Source organism: Pecten maximus, chromosome 2, assembly GCF_902652985.1.
Source record: "Pecten maximus chromosome 2, xPecMax1.1, whole genome shotgun sequence".
Taxonomy (NCBI): Eukaryota; Metazoa; Mollusca; class Bivalvia; order Pectinida; family Pectinidae; genus Pecten; species Pecten maximus.
Window position 1 is genome coordinate 25,465,892 of NC_047016.1, and position 16,248 is coordinate 25,482,139.

The window sequence follows — 16,248 nt, forward strand, 5'->3', positions numbered from 1 at the left end:
ATCACTTCAGGAAACTTGAGAAAATATAGGAGTTTAAACCGTTATCATACGAGTGCTCGTGGCAGCTTGAAATAACAACTGCTTTATAAGGAAAAGTGTTACTGTTGAAATACTCTGCAAAGATTCTTTTAACCTTAATTAATGTTTCCCGTCAAAAGTTTCAGACAAATGCCTCAGTTGGCATCACCAAGCGACTGAAGACCATAGCCAGACGGCCAAAAACTGACCATAAGGTTTGATCACTCAGACCATCAGCCTCGTCATCAGTGTCATCATCAACTCTGCGATAAATAGCACACACTTTCAACTATTAAGGTCAATAATATAATCTAACTTCATTAAAACGTAGCCCAGACTTCAGTGTCAAATTTTAGGTAATAATACATGCTATTCGCCAAGTCAAATATAAGCCTCAATAAATACCTCTTCGTGTCTTTCGTTAAAGTTGGTCTTGACGGCCTCCACCAATTTACTGAGAGATGACTTGTCCTCTCTGAAACAAAACCATCAGTTTAAATATAAAACTTGTGAAAAAATATGAACATGTCTCTGATGAAATCTACTCACAATTTTTTACATCAAATAGTTTCAGACAAATGCCTCGGTTGGCATCACCAAGCGACTGGTGACCATAGCCGAACGGCCAAAAACTGACCATAAGGTTTGATCACTCAGACCATCAGCCTCGTCATCAGTGTCATCATCAACTTACCAATCTGAGAATAATATGATGTTCAATTGTCAATCAACTTTTAATGTTGGTAACCTTGATTATCCCCAGATGACATTACCAAAATGTTTTTAGAATAAAATATATGGCATAACACCTATCCATGGTTGTAAAGTTTCACACTGTCAGACCAGATCTCACAATTTCACATTCTTCTAAACTCATATAGAATTGTTTCTCATCTCTTTTTTTTTTAGTTAAAATCTTGCACATTCTAAAACTGTCTCAAGTCATCCATTGTCAAAAAAGGAATCTAAAAAGCAACCTTACATTTTTAGGACCTTTGATCATAACTTCATATATATTGATATTTGTCATCATTTAATTTTGAAGCAGTGAAGACAGGAAATATTACCATCTTTAATATCTAGACTATAATGGTAATCTATCAGAATCCCAATTTGCACAAAGTCGATGTAGGTACATATTATTGATCACTTGTAAAACAAATTAACATTCCATAGGCTCTGTCTTCGTACCAACACTGTGGTGGTGGCCAATGAATATACAAATAAGACCAGAAATTGAGTTTCTCAATGTTCATGACTAAAAAGAGCAAGTTCAGACACAGCCAAGGATATAATCATTATAGATCATGGCAATTACAATGTATGCATCACTACTTGCTTTGATTTAAAATTCTGATTTAGCAAATGCAAACACTCACACTTATTTATACATACTAGCCATACATGTACATATATATTAAAATACTTTTGTTTTGAACCAGGAAATGGTTAACCTACTTATTAATCTATTTTCTAACCTCTGAATTTGTGACTAACTTCTGATTTAATGAATTTTCATTTTATACTCCTATATATCTACAAAATTATTATGTTGTTATAAAATGCAATTTAAACACCTCTAGGCTTTAATCAAAATGCAAGTTACAAGTATCTTTACAGCAAGCTATTAATATATATATATATATATGAAGGTACACATTTTTAATATTGTAATATAATCTTAATTGATGGTATTGGTTTGGCTAATTTTAAGGTGCAAGTTCAGACACAGCCAAGGTTATAATCATTTATATATCATGGCAATTGAAATGTATACATCAGTACTTGCATAAAATCAGAACTATATATACATGCGATATATAATCACCACCACGACTACTAACTGAACAGGATACTTACGGGTTGACACTTGTAAGAGCCAGACATGTGACATTTTTCCTGTTGACAACACGTCCCAAACGAGCCTTTCCTTTCACAATACAGTAAGGTACACCCATTTTTCTGCATAGTGCTGGCAGGAATAACACAATCTGCAACGAGGCCACATAATACATTACCTAAATTAAAGCTTATTTTACATATTGTCGAAATTCACATTTTTTTCTTTTTGTGATCATATCACAATTTCAATAGCAACTACTTGATTGGAAGTCAATGGGGCTCAGATTTAAAAAGCTCAAATAACACTTCATACGTTATTCAGAATCCGGTAAAAATCATCATAGCTCCCATTGTGCTCATATTTATTATTTATCTTTTTATGTATCCATGAAAAGTAATTACAAAATGTATCAAGATGGCCAGCTATTCTGAATTTGGTATTTGCCCAAATTTCAGCGAGATCATTACTATGAAACATGCACTTCTTGCTGTCTCCGTACCATTATAATCCTCAAGATAACTACCATGACAGCCATTTTGAATGTTGATTAGTAACTAATTTTTCAGGAAGTCCCTTTCCAAACCAAGAAGAAATTTTTCATTTAATATGAAAAGGACTCCCATTTATAAAACATTTAGTGCAAACCCATCTTCGCTAGCCAAGGCTTCTGATTATGTTACTCCATGAACCCTTGGCAGATATAGTCGTGTTTAAATCGTCGCGCCAAGGGCATCCAATTAAAGCGCGTTTTAAATTCAGGCTTGGTTTTGCAGTAAACAAAAATTGCGGCGCCCAGTACAGAGCTACCTTGTCGACTATGTCATGGCATTTTACCTAAATACAGAGACGTACAATCTTTGGTGAAACATTCACAGTGTTTGATCAATTGATAGACATTACTGATCACATGTCTAATCAAAATGACACAAGCCTCCATGTGTGTTTGTGTTCACCAATGAAGTACAGCAGTAATGCGCGTTTTGATAGGTCGAAAATTTCATGCGTAAAGGGTGGTAATTTTGAATCTCCGTTAAAGGGTCAGAACTGACGACTATATTTGCCGAGGGTCATGGAGTGTAACTTAATCAGAAGTACTGGCGGAGATGTTGCAAACCCTCCTGAAAAATATGCCAAAATTTGCTCAGGTTTAAAAAGCTCGTTTAAAAGGTCTTCATTAAAATTCTCAGGTGAAGAAATTCATTACATCATCATTGCAAATGTGGCATAAAAAAACTACCAGAACACTATACGAAAATCAAAAAAATATCAAAAAACCAGAACACTATACGAAAAAAAAATAAAAAATACTTGGAAGTGAAAACAAATGCAAGACTTAACCTTTCCAAATACTCATTTTTCTCAAGCTTAAGTGTACACTAGTTGTAATTTTATGAATGAGTGACTTTTTTTAAAATGCTGTTTGCATATAAAACAAACTTAACAAGGTTGTTTCGAACTTGAAACATAATTTTCAGTTCAAATATTCCAAAATATGCCAAAATTTGCTCAGGTTTAAAAAGCTCGTTAAAAGGTCTTCATTAAATTTCTCAGGTGAAGAAATTCATTAAATCATCACTGCAAATGTGGCATAAAAGTCCTACCAGAACAATACACAACTGCACTCTTAGTCTTGATCTAAGCTTCAAATTAACTGAATTTCACACAATGAAATCAAACTTGACAATGATTTACTATACAACAGCATATTATTGGGTCTTCTTAAATGTGCATTCTTTCTTTCAGCCAATTACTTTACACTAATATCTATATGTTACATGAAAAGTGAAAAAAAACCCAAAAAACAAAGAAAACAAAGACAAGAATTACACCAAACACAAACTTTCCAAAACACCCATTTTTCTCCAGCTTAGTGTACACTAGTTGGTAATTTTACGGATGATAGACTTCTTAATAAAAAATACTGCTTACGTATAAAACAAACTTAACAAGGTCTTGTAGTTTCGAGTTTGAAACATAACTTTCTAATTTTTTGAATATTCCAAAATAAGTCAAAATTTGCTCAGGTTTAAAAAGCTCGTTTGAAATCTTCATAAATTTCTCAGGTGAAGAAATTCATTAAATCATCACTGCAAATCTTGACAAACTGACAATCTTTCTAATTGTAAATTACAGAGCTTCCCTTGCTTTACCCAAGTATTTATACACAAATGTAAAGGTTTGTACAAGACAAACTAGAAAGTTTAACTGATAAGCAGTGTCCTTAAGTGATTCATATACATTGTACATCATCAGATTGCAACACAACTCATTAACCTCTTTGCAGGGGTTTGACAGGTACAGAAATCTGCGACATTCTGTTTGACAGGTACAGAAATCTGCGACATTCTGTTTGACATACCTCTATTGGATCCACATCATGGGCAATAACAACCAATTGTGCTTTCTTCTGTTCCACTAGACAAGTGATGTTGTTAACTCCTGACCTCACTACAGGGGGGCGCTTTGTTGGTACATCCTCGCCACCACTAGCACGCTGTTCAGCACGGGCCTTTAATCTAGCCTTCCTTGCCTGTTTGGATTCTGGCTTGTATTTGTCCATCAGACGGAAAACTTGGGTTGCTGATGAGAGAAGATAAAAATTGACTTTTTTATTGAGAGTCTGCTCATATTTAAAAACCTTGTTTGTGATCTTAACTTCGACAGGTGAAGGGTGAAAAAATTTAAGCATCATTGCAAACCACACCATGACAAAACAATTCGGACACACACCGAATTGTCCTCTGATTTAGCTGCAAATACTTTTTCATCTACCTCTAGTGTATGACTGATCAGAAACAAGGTTAAGGAGATTTGGGAATAACCATCATGTGTCATCTTTATTTACTTTTAGTTTAAGGGGCTTGATAATTACAATCACAAGGTAATGATGCTCAGATCTAAAATTTCTGACTTCACAGTAATTCAGAATCCGGTAATTTATCATCATAGCATTCATTATACTTATGGTAGACTTTTCACTTAATCAAGTCTGATCCAAAGACACTTTTCAAAGTAGATATGAAGGGTGCTTATTACAGCTCAACCCTTATCCTGCCAAATGCTGCATGTGCTGTTTGTGCGAACCTCATTCCCACTGCTAAGTTCATCATTTGGCGCTTGGTATAAACCTTCGTTTACCCTGCCGACAGCGGCAATAGCTGCTGTCAGGGGTTGCCCAGTTGCGTACAAAACAATACTTACATGGTTACCTTAAGCTTTACTTAAAAGTGATGATGTATTAAAGAAATACCTAATCTGATTGGCTGACCAGAGATTTCTCCTAGTTTGCTTTACAATTTTGCCAGCAGAACAGATAAAACATCAATGTATTATGATGCGAGTTACTTGTATCGAAGGGCAAAATGGCCAACGGCATTGCTACGGAGGAATATTGGCTTTATATTTTGCACCACATATATATTTAATAATTAAGGTTATCAGATAACAATTGAAAGAATTGAGCTCAAGGATGAATTGAGGAATGCCAATATCATGCAAGTATTAAATTTGAGCAGTTGAATAAAGATCAAAATGTTCAAGATGGAAAAGATAGCGATGAATAAAAACCAACTCCCAGCTGATAATTAAAACTTTCAAAGGGGTAACCGGTATGTTGGAGTTTCCAAATACCATGCTATGGAGGCTTTACATTGATTTTATTATTTATATCATTTTAGGATAAGAGGAACTTTTGTCGATGAGATTAAACTCAATAAATAAACCCCTTAATTATTGCTTAACATGTCAATATGAAAACTAATTTTTTGCTCAGAGATCAAGGTGGTAGATTTGCTAACAGCATAGACAAATCAGACAATAAAATCTTTTTCTCATCACAGCATTTTAAGAATCAATTGACTGAGGTCTGTAGTAATTGAACTGGTATCCAGAAATCTGAGTACATTAAACACTGAAAACTAGCTAATAAATTCAACTTACATGCTCCACAGGAATAATTGGACATAAACTTTCCATTTTACCATTCTACATATTTTTAATAATTCCAACATTTCTTAAATAATTTGGTATTAAAAAAAGTTCTTAACCCCCCCCCCCCCCCTCTTTTCTCAGACACATATATAAATTTCTGTGTTGATTGTATTTTAAATGAAATTGGTGTCAAAATGCTTTATAAACTTTCTGCGTTCAATGACTTGGCACATATTCCCCACATGACAATATATTGCAAATAGTAAGTTAAGCAATCGGCTTACTGATCATTTAAGACATCAATTTTACAATTCTAAAAATTGAATAAATCATTTTTACAATTACTTGCTCAGAGATCAAGGTGGTAGATTTGCTAACAGCATTTGAGCATCAGACAGCAAAATCTTTTTCTCATCACTGCAATAATCGCAATAGAATACACCTACAGTACGGTACTGTATGTAGGCCAAGATATTGTTGGAATTTTATTGACATTAACATCGTTATGACCTACAGGTTCAGACATTTCCATACAAAATTTGCCAGATTGTCACACCTGCATATAGGTTTCAGTAAATTTAATTCAACACACCTGTCTTTCCATCTAGAGTCTGTTTGAACTGGTTAATTGGGGGAGGAACCTTCAGACGCTGTAAAAGCACAGCCTTCTGTCTCTGGAGACGAATATACTTGGGCCACTTGACAAAACGGCTAAGGTCTCTCTTGGGCTGAATATCCTGACCTGTTCAAAATTTGAAAATATATAATGGCATTTCCTTTCAGAAGTGAAAATAAAATTGCAACATATCATTTACTATCATATCCGCATACTTAGTGAGAGTGAAATTATCAATATTATCTGTGCCATCAACTAGTAAATAAATGAACTGGCAAAACATTGATTTACCCTTTTTTTTTTTTTTTTTTTTTTTTTAAATATAGCACCATTTTATATTTCAACTTTCAAATGACCTAGAAATCTAGAGTATTACCAATTCCAAAGTTTCTTGGTCGTTTCTCAATAAGGGGATTTACAACTTTCTTCTGTTCAACAGCCCTTTTGGCCATCAAAGGGGCCGCAGCCACCTTCCTCTTCCCCTTTTTTTTCATTGGCTGAAACAAAAATCAATGCATATCTTAACCCTTTGCCACATGCAGGTTATAACACTTCAGCACTCTGTGCCAATAGTGCAAAGATACATTGTTGCAATGCAACATTATTGCGCTGACTGAAATATACATACACCATCTCAATGGCAGTTTTTGAGAAATTAAGCTTTGTTTTGATTAATTTTTCTAAACCTAATTTTGAAAGTGAAATAGTTGTTTTAGACATTTTTAGTAAGTTACAATTATGTTCAGAATTTCTTAAATTTTAATTCTGTGCTATTTTCTTTATAAAACCAACAACACATAACCACGAAATCAGCTGTATACAAACAGAACAGAAAAACTTCAAAATATTTTGACAATGTAATTTATAATTCATTGAATTCCTGTACATGAAATGATTCATCATTAACTCCCAAATGAAACAAACTGAATTTTCAAAGTTTTCGCAAGAATATTTGAACAGTTCAGGCTTAAGCCTAGAATATTTTATATCCGATGTCGCGACGAAGGAATGTGTATCCGACCATTTCGGGTCAAATCTACCTTCGTTTTTCAAATGCCAGCGAGCGTAGTTATTAATGTGTCGAGCTATGGTGGAAAACTGATTCTCATTGAAGAAAAGGTAGAAATAATCCATGGGACTTGCAGTATCAAAATCAAAAGTTTCTGGAAGTACTGGCCCCGTTTCCCTAACAAAATCATTTACTGTGATCGGCGAAAAATCTCGGTCAACATTACCTAATGGCGGCGGTACAACTAGTCGCCGTTCGTCCTCATTTTCGGACTCGTTATCTGTTGACAGTTCATTTAGAACATCGTTAAGATCAATATCTGACTCAATGTATTCAGGTCCAAAGCCATCGAACTCTGAATTATCATCATCGTCGTCAAAAACGTCGCGCAAAATCGTAGCCACAGCCGCCATCACGCCTCGTTGTTGTCACACTTTTCTACACTCATGACTCACACTTTCTAGGTTAATTTATTCAAAAACTTTCGTATGAATGACGTGTACAAATCTGATTGGTCGATGCATTGATATCTTCTTAAAATAGTATCAGGGATTTCCAGATAGGTGTCGCTCTCAATCACGGGATTTTCCATGTCTAAGTTTACCGAACCGGCATGGCGTCGAGAGGCGCTTACATTGAGATAACGTAGAGGCGTCGAGAAGCGCTTACATGGAGATAATGCAGAGGCGTCGAGAAGCGCTTACATGTGGCAAGGGGTAAAGGCGTCCAGAGGCGCTTACATGTGGCAAAGGGTTAATTGATAAATCTGCTTTAAGTAAGCAAAACAATGCTGTAACAATTAACATATCGCAAATGCATAAATGGCTGAATGAACAACTTTCTTTGGAGTGCAGAATAACCGGTCTTTTTTTTTATCCCTAAGTATCTGAAGTGACTTTTTTCAAACACAAATCGTGTTCCTAAGTTGAAATTTTTAAGAGCTGGACATTACTGACTATCATATAGTTGGTCATCTTCGCTAGCCAAGGCTTCTGATTACGTTACACTACACGAACCCTTGGCAGATATAGGCGTCAGTTCTGGCCCTCTAGCGGTGATTCGAAATTACCACCCTTCACGCATGAAATTTTCGACCAATCAAAACAAGCGTTACCGATTTACTTCATCGGTGATGTTTACAAACACACATCGAGGTTTGGTGTCATTTCGATGAGATATGTGATCAATGACTTATATGAATTGATCAAACACTGCGAATGTTCCCCCAAAGATTGTGATTTTTGTATTTAGGTAAAATGTCATGACATAGTCGGCAATGTAGCTCTGTACTGGGTGCCGCATTTTTTGTTTACTGCGAAACCAAGCCAGAATGTAAAACGCGATTTGATTGGGGGCCCTGGGATTCCAGGGCGCGACGGTTTGAACACGACTATATCCGCCAAGGGTTCGTGTAGTGTAACGTAATCAGAAGCCTTGGCTAGCGAAGATGATAGTTGGTCTGAATGGAACATTGACTGGGGACTAAAATGCTTTTAGATAAATGAATATTTTGCACATCTATAAGCAAAATAGACCGGGCTTTTTCTCACTGGTTTGGGATGGGACCTTTATACCTCATTTTGGGAATAAAACTGGTGAATTAAGAAAGAATTTTTTAGAAGTAAACTGTAAATTTTGGGAATATTAGGCCTAAAAATGAAATTATTTCAATTTAGAATGGGGCAACAGTTTTGATTGCAGTAGAGCAAATAAACTTTTAAAATCAAAATTGATTAAATTAATTTCAAACTTTGTTTAAAAATATCCCAGGCAATAGCGAAAAATAACGCGTGTCCACCCTGGTTAAAAGTACCAAAATATATCAAGAGTTACTTCCCTTCCTTCCAAGACTGGATGGCAAAATAGAGCCTATGCCAAGTGCAAACGACAGTATATTTCTGATACATTTTTGAACATCTAGTGAACGTACACAATACATTTAATGCAATTCTTTCAACACCAAGAATATCAACCTTTTCGACAGTACCGTACGTATGGATCAATGCGGTGTATCGTCGTCATACGAAAACAAAAGTTACTCTGGATAATAATGAATGATTTTCACTTAATCGTAAAATACTATATGTTGATATAAGCATCGTTCGTATCATCTTTATCGCCAACAAAAGTGAATAAATTGTCTAAATAACACGCGTTGACAGTAAACACAGTTGTATTCAACGTCAACAATCGTAACATGTCCCCCCTTTAAAACGTTTATTTCTGCTTAAATACCAATTAATCCTTTTAATAAAAGTGAGAACAAATAAAATGGATAACTGATGTTTATCAAATATTATATTTAAGCATCAACTCTTTGGGATGCCTACGATAACCGAACGATAAGCGGAACACTCAAAACTTGAACCCACTAACCATGATGGCTAACCCCGGAAAAGGGGGATTCTCGTTCCCACTTTCCGGATGTCGAAGTTAGTCGTTGTCGTGGAAAAGCTTCACCACCAACACCCTCTTTACAAACATTGTACAGACGGAGGGTTCCCGGCCGACATCCGAAACAAAGGTATATTCAGCCTTCCAAAAAGCATTGCAATTATCTACATTTAATTCTGAGATATAAATGAAATGAACGTAAGGTGAATTCATGTCTTAATAAGCATTTTAAAATCAGGACAGATGTAAACATACGTACTTTTTATAATTATCTATACTGTATACTTGACGATTTGGTCCTACGGAACCTATTTTGACGGACCGGTACTGTGCTGTAGTGCATAGTCCGAATTTTCTGACGATTTTAATGGCGATGTTATCATCGGACCCTTCGGATTATCGCTACTAATTACAGAGATTTACCTCACACTTTGAAAATGGGAGTCCCTGGGACTGCTAACCAAGAATTTTGAGGGTCCATGAATAAAAAATACAGTCACATTAACTTCAATTGTATTTATTAAAAACTTTGTTATTCAATAATTATTTCTAGTCCTCACTTCTTAACAAAAAATGTCATGCATGAAACATTGAAGTCAATGAGTATTTTAATAATTATGGCTGAAATGAACAGCAGTTTGTTTTTTTCTCGATCACATTCTTTCTTCCCCGTTTCTGAAAAGTCTGCCAGATTCAGCAAAGTCAAACATTTATACTTGGACCTATCAATTTGATAAACATCATTCTGTTCAATATTTAAAGATTCAACCTATTTCTGCCATTATTTTTTATGGTATTTTGAACTGAGAATCCTCTTTCACAATAAGCAGAAGACCAGAGCCCCACTCAATTTGCACTCTTCTAAGAAGAGAAGGCAGCCTTCTAAGAAGATCGTATTCCGTTATATGTAAATCGAGTAAATCGGGAGAATATAACCCAAAATAAACAAGTTTTTTAAGTTTTCTCAAGTACTATGACACAAACACATGCATGTATGTGTCATATATCCTTCTCTAGTGAAACTCATGATCATCACTTGCACACTTAAAACATGGTCGCCGCCATCTTGGAAGATCAATCTTCCAGCTTCGAGACAGAAGAGGTAGAAGATCTTCCAGAAGCAGAAGAGCTACAAATCGAGTGACCGGAAGATATATTCTAGAAGGAGAAGAGTGCAAATCGAGTGGGGCTACTGGGATAATGAGGGCAATCTTGGCTAGTGTACATGTCACAAAGTCTGGATAAGTGTCACTTGAGTCATTTATCAGAAGTGAAATTATATGAAATAAGAGTCTCTGTAAGTCTGCAGGCATGTGCACATTATTGACAAGACTCCAGGTTTATTGACCTCATTGATAATAATGAAATTGCATAACGAAATAGCCTAGAATCCTTTATAAATCGTTTTTAGGCTTCTACAACAGGTGGTGTAAATGGATTGGAGTTAAAAAATAAATAAATAAAATAGGATAGTGCTTTTCAGTTCCTGTTTCAAAAGCTATAGGAGATAACACCAACACAAACTTTTGTAGAGTAACGACTTTCTTGGCACGTCCCATACTGTACCCCTGTCAGTGCTGGGGTTTGAACTAGAGACCTCTAGATTTCAAAGAAGACATCCTAATACTAAAGAGAAATTCCCACCAGACTGAGCTTGTAATATAAGATGACCTTATACTCCACTTTAGGCATAGGTTATGAGATACAACAGTTCCAGATTGGTTATAGATTTGGGAGATGTTAATTGCATTATTATCAAAGAATTTTGAAATATAGAGTTACCAAGACTTATCAAAATATGTAGAATAATCCATCTACAAACCAAAATTTAAGTGATGTGAGCCTGTTGGCCACTTATAAAACCCTTTTAGACACAAGGTGTAAACTAGAAAATTACTGCAGTATAAGTTGCATGAATAATATAAAAGAGGTGAATTATAGTACAGCGTATATGACATTATCTATGTGTTAGGTATATAAACTGTGTGACAAAGTATACCTTGCATTTCTCTGCTGCAGTGTTGCCATCTCGCACAATTTCTTCAGGTCAATCCAATATTGGCCATATCAGTATTTATGTTATCATATGACCTGCCCAAATTAGGAAAACACTCTGGAATCACCTGATAATTCATTACATTTACTTGTGCTTAAGTATAACATAGTACATCAAATACATTTAAGTGTGATATCTACAATAAAATTCATAAGGCCAGTCACCTTTTACTGGCCATGGGTGGCCCTTGATGTAAAACATCCTTGATTTAGAAGAGCTAAAATGACCTCTGAATGATGTCGAAGATGAATTTTATTTTATTCTGAAATGTTCATATTATAAGTAATTTTTATTTTATTTTAAAAAGCCAGCATGTTTAATTGATACAATTATCTAACAAACAAAATACGAAAAAAGGTGGTCAAATATATATTATATCAAAGCAGCTAATGCAGGAAATTTATTAATTAAATCAATTATACTCTCTGTGTATCATTTCTCTCATGTATTATTTTGATATTGGCAATATCATGAAAACTTGTATACAATGTATTAGGGTAAAACTGATGTAAGAAGACTCAAATTTAATGAAGAACTTCTTCATGATAGGACATTTGATTAATGCAACATTGATACTGTAGCACTGCTGTTGTTGACAATGCTAAATTATCAGTTTATGAAGACTTAATTAAAAATATTTGAACTTGCAAAGATAAGTTGCTGCTTATGTTTAGCTGAGATTTTCATTAGCATTCCATGATTGTACTACAATGTAAATCGTCCCCTTGATTGTACTAGCCTACAATGTATCACTTACTGTAATCTATGGCTTACCTATGATGACCTCAGACATTTTAACTGATGTTTGATGAAAATCTAAATTTAACATACTACAATTGTATATGTATTTGTAGGAAGCTGTGGTAATGACTGTTCCCTGATGTTTTACCTCTGAATCATGGCTAGCCAGCGTGCCCTTCCTCAGAGCAAGGAGGCCCTACTGAAATCCTACAATAAGAAACTCAAAGATGACATCAAGTCCATGTTAGATAATTTTACAGAAATCATCAAGCTTGCAAGAGTGAGTGTTTGTGGAAATCTTTAATGAAATCAATGTTGATACTGTTTAAGAAAAAAAAAAAAAAATGAAATTTAAATCTTTGTTAAGATCAGCAGCTAGTAAAATGGAATTGAGATCACTATTCTTACAAGTGAGAGATATGAATTAAATATTTTATATTATGTCAATTTTTTTCTCAGGGGGAAGAGGAGTCTCAGGTTTCTAAGACAACACAGATAGAGCAAGACCAGTATGAAATGCAAGTCCGTGGCTCCAACATTGTAAGTAACAGTATATTATAACGATTATTCATATTCTACCCGCACTACTCTCTGGCAACAAGCATCTGTCAGAAATCCTCTGGTTGTCATTAAGAATTGCATTATCACAGCTAAGACCATTTGTCTTATATCATCCAGAGCTACACCATTGCCACTAAGAGAATATAAACACTTTTATTACATAGATATACCGTTAATTACCATTGCTAGTGTAAAGGATTGGGCATCCGCATTATCATTGATATCAAATATAGTGAAGAATATACCAAATGAGTTTTTACATGCCTAATGGTGAAAGAGGCTTACTTGTAGTTCCTTGTTATTGTCACAGCATAGTGTTTTGATAACTTATTTATAATTATGTCCTCGTCATTTTATAGGGGGAGGGGCATATAGTGTTAGTGTCTAGTCTCATTTCATTTGTCATACCTAGAGAACCCACAAAAATGATTTTTATTTACACCATAGAATCATAGTGCCAAGTTCTTTGCTTTGGAGCAGCGCATTCATGTCTCGCAGATTACAGACATTTTCTAGTGAAAGTATAAAATACTCCAGTGTTGAATACCATGGACTTTAAAAGGTTTTGACCAATTTGAACTCAATTACCTTGGAAAAGCTGTAATATCCTCATACAGCTTTCAGAATTTGTGATTTTAAGCCTATTGTTTATACCTTGAGGCCACATAATGAAGAACTCGAGGGACTATATAATGTAGTATCAGTACCAGGTACTAATGTTGTCTGTGCATGAATCTATCCATAGCACAAAGCTTGTGTAATAGACATCTCATGAATGCAAAAATTTAATTCTCAAGGTATACTTGATTAGATTTTTGTGGACATTGATAAAGCTTGAAGGGCCAAGTTACACTTTACTTCTTCAGAAAAATGATTACAGGTTACTACAATATATAATTGATTTTTTGGACAAATTTGAAGATTAATATTGCAAACAGGTACCCATCTAGGATTTTGATAATCTAATTTTTATATTGCTGTTTCTCAGAAAATCCTGGAAGGGGTTTTTATCATATTTCAAATGTAGGTGAACACTTGTGTACACTTTGTTTTCATTTTTACTAATGATAGGTGAGAGCAGGAGAATCTCTGATGAAACTAGTGTCCGACCTGAAGCAGTTTCTTATTCTCAACGACTTTCCTTCTGTAAATGACTCCATTACAAAGAACAGTAAACTGTACAAAGATCTACAGAGTGAATGTGACACTAAACTGTTAACACTCCGTGATGATATGGCTGTCGACTTGTTTGAGCTGGAGGATGAATATTACTCATCAAGTTACAAGTGACCTCAAATGTCACAAACTTGTATATCTCAAAATGTGTTTGTACGAACTTGTGATGAGAAACTGATTACTCTTTTTTTTCAAATGGTGCCCAGAATGAGATACTGTGGCTATGACTTCATCAAATGGTGCTGCTGCTCCTCCAGTCATGTATATTTCTTCAATTTATCATTAAGTAACATCAGTTGCAACTACCTTGTACCTTGTAATCGAGGAAATTGTCAGTTGAGGAAGCTTTGTCTTCATTGTCTGGAATGATCTACTTCAGGGTTTTTGGGATCTCATCAAACTGCACGTCGAAGTGTTATTGTGGTTTTTATTGGATTGGATACAAAAGACTGGACCAATATGCAATTGTATTTATGTGCACACGCTTGACACAGTATTTGCTGGTATAGAATGACTATATCCTTATATGGTAAAAATATAAATAAATTGTTTAAACTTGTGACATGTAAGAACTTATTTCAAATGAGTAATTAATTATTATTTAGCTTGAAACAACTTGTAAGTTTAGTAACAAGCTATTTAAAGATTTGTAGATAGAATTTCATATGGTATAACCAGTCTTAAGTTTAACATTGTGATGTTACTATAACTGGCACATGCATATATGTCACCATTGTCACCAAAACTAAGGAATAAAAAAACCAGAAACCAAATAGATTCATTGTCTTAAAATTATTACTTTCAAGTTAAAAATGCTTTATTCATTTCATATTAACAGAAATTATATACAACTTCTAAATTGTACAATACAATATCATTTACAGAACTTTATGTATTGGGAAGGTTTTACATCTTTGATACCACATTAAAAAACATTATAATTTATATGGATAGGTATTTACATGGTGTGAATTTTACCAAGCACTATCATTAACATATTCTGTTTACATCATTTATAAGTAAACTTTCCAAACAAGTCAAACTCTTGATGTGTTTTATACTAGGAAATTGTACATGGACGGAATCTCAGATTACTGGTACTAAGTAAACGACCGGTACCAGACAGAATCACAGATTACTGGTAATAAATGACTGGTACCAGACAGAATCACAGATCAATAGTCATCAATAATTACCATTTTCATTCAGTAAAATCCACTCATATGACAATAAGGCGTCAATTAACTTATGAACCTGATAATATGCAGACCTCCCTGAATACCATATTATATATATATATACCAGAACTGTTTAATACCATATAAAACAGTACTGGTACAGAACAACTTAACATGCATCATATTTAGCAACAATGCAGATAGACATAATGGCATACAAATTCATTACCACTGAGAAACAACATAAAATGGTATTAATTTTTACTTCCTTTTATGTTCTGTAAGAATATCTGTTCTCTGCTACATTGATCTCACAGGTAGTGGCAATCGTCATGTGTAATGCATGAGATAGGAAGGCGGAGATAATTATGCAGTATTGATAAACATTAAATTTGTCATTGATAAACTATTTTGGAAGGCAGAATTCAGATCTAATAATCATATATAAAGCACATTTTCATAAAATGTTTACAATCAAACAAACTTTCTAACAATCTTTAATACTTAAATAACAAGGTATTGTTTATATTTAATTGATATTGTAGGTGAACACCTACCAATCTTATCACAGAACTGTGAATGTATATTGCACAGACAGTCAAAAATGGTATCACAGTCAAAATGGTGTAAGTGATATTCATCATAAAACAAAGGTTATGTGCAAAGTAAAATTTTCCAAACAATTTAAAAATAAAGATTGATAACTGTAATTTTACATGTACAGTA

At 34.4% G+C, this 16,248-nt stretch overlaps 2 protein-coding genes and 4 non-coding genes across 7 annotated transcripts; 1 reads left to right on the forward strand and 5 right to left on the reverse strand.

Annotated features, from left to right (window-relative positions):
• Positions 1–423: 423 nt before the first annotated feature.
• On the reverse strand, positions 424–9,886 carry LOC117321623 (60S ribosomal protein L7a-like; the record flags this gene model as incomplete). 2 transcript variants are annotated; one of them, XM_033876114.1, is given in 6 exon segments in its annotated part: positions 424–493; positions 1,879–2,009; positions 4,221–4,441; positions 6,384–6,533; positions 6,784–6,904; positions 9,793–9,886. In XM_033876114.1, coding segments are annotated over 6 exon segments (696 nt in total), but the record flags the coding sequence as incomplete, so codon positions are not given.
• Positions 2,136–2,207, reverse strand: LOC117322556. Its single transcript, XR_004531578.1, has one exon. It is a non-coding gene; the product is annotated as a small nucleolar RNA SNORD36 (small nucleolar RNA).
• LOC117322554 lies at positions 2,998–3,078 on the reverse strand. The gene has a single exon (XR_004531576.1). It is a non-coding gene; the product is annotated as a small nucleolar RNA SNORD36 (small nucleolar RNA).
• LOC117322555 lies at positions 3,363–3,442 on the reverse strand. The gene has a single exon (XR_004531577.1). It is a non-coding gene; the product is annotated as a small nucleolar RNA SNORD36 (small nucleolar RNA).
• Positions 3,877–3,954, reverse strand: LOC117322553. Its single transcript, XR_004531575.1, has one exon. It is a non-coding gene; the product is annotated as a small nucleolar RNA SNORD36 (small nucleolar RNA).
• LOC117321624 (mediator of RNA polymerase II transcription subunit 22-like) lies at positions 9,859–15,121 on the forward strand. Its single transcript, XM_033876117.1, has 4 exons — positions 9,859–9,940; positions 12,721–12,887; positions 13,067–13,147; positions 14,240–15,121. Exons 2-4 carry the CDS (start codon positions 12,765–12,767, stop codon positions 14,456–14,458), a joined length of 423 nt encoding a protein of 140 aa, XP_033732008.1. The 5' UTR covers positions 9,859–9,940; positions 12,721–12,764; the 3' UTR covers positions 14,459–15,121.
• Positions 15,122–16,248: the final 1,127 nt, after the last annotated feature.

Bases quoted from the DNA above. Each gene is read 5' to 3' on its own strand.
- LOC117321624 (XM_033876117.1), top strand. From the start codon at position 12,765: ATGGCTAGCCAGCGTGCCCTTCCTCAGAGCAAGGAGGCCCTACTGAAA. The intron at 12,888-13,066 runs GTGAGTGTTTGT...TTTTTTTCTCAG, and splicing joins AAATCATCAAGCTTGCAAGA to GGGGAAGAGGAGTCTCAGGT. The intron at 13,148-14,239 runs GTAAGTAACAGT...TACTAATGATAG, and splicing joins AAGTCCGTGGCTCCAACATT to GTGAGAGCAGGAGAATCTCT.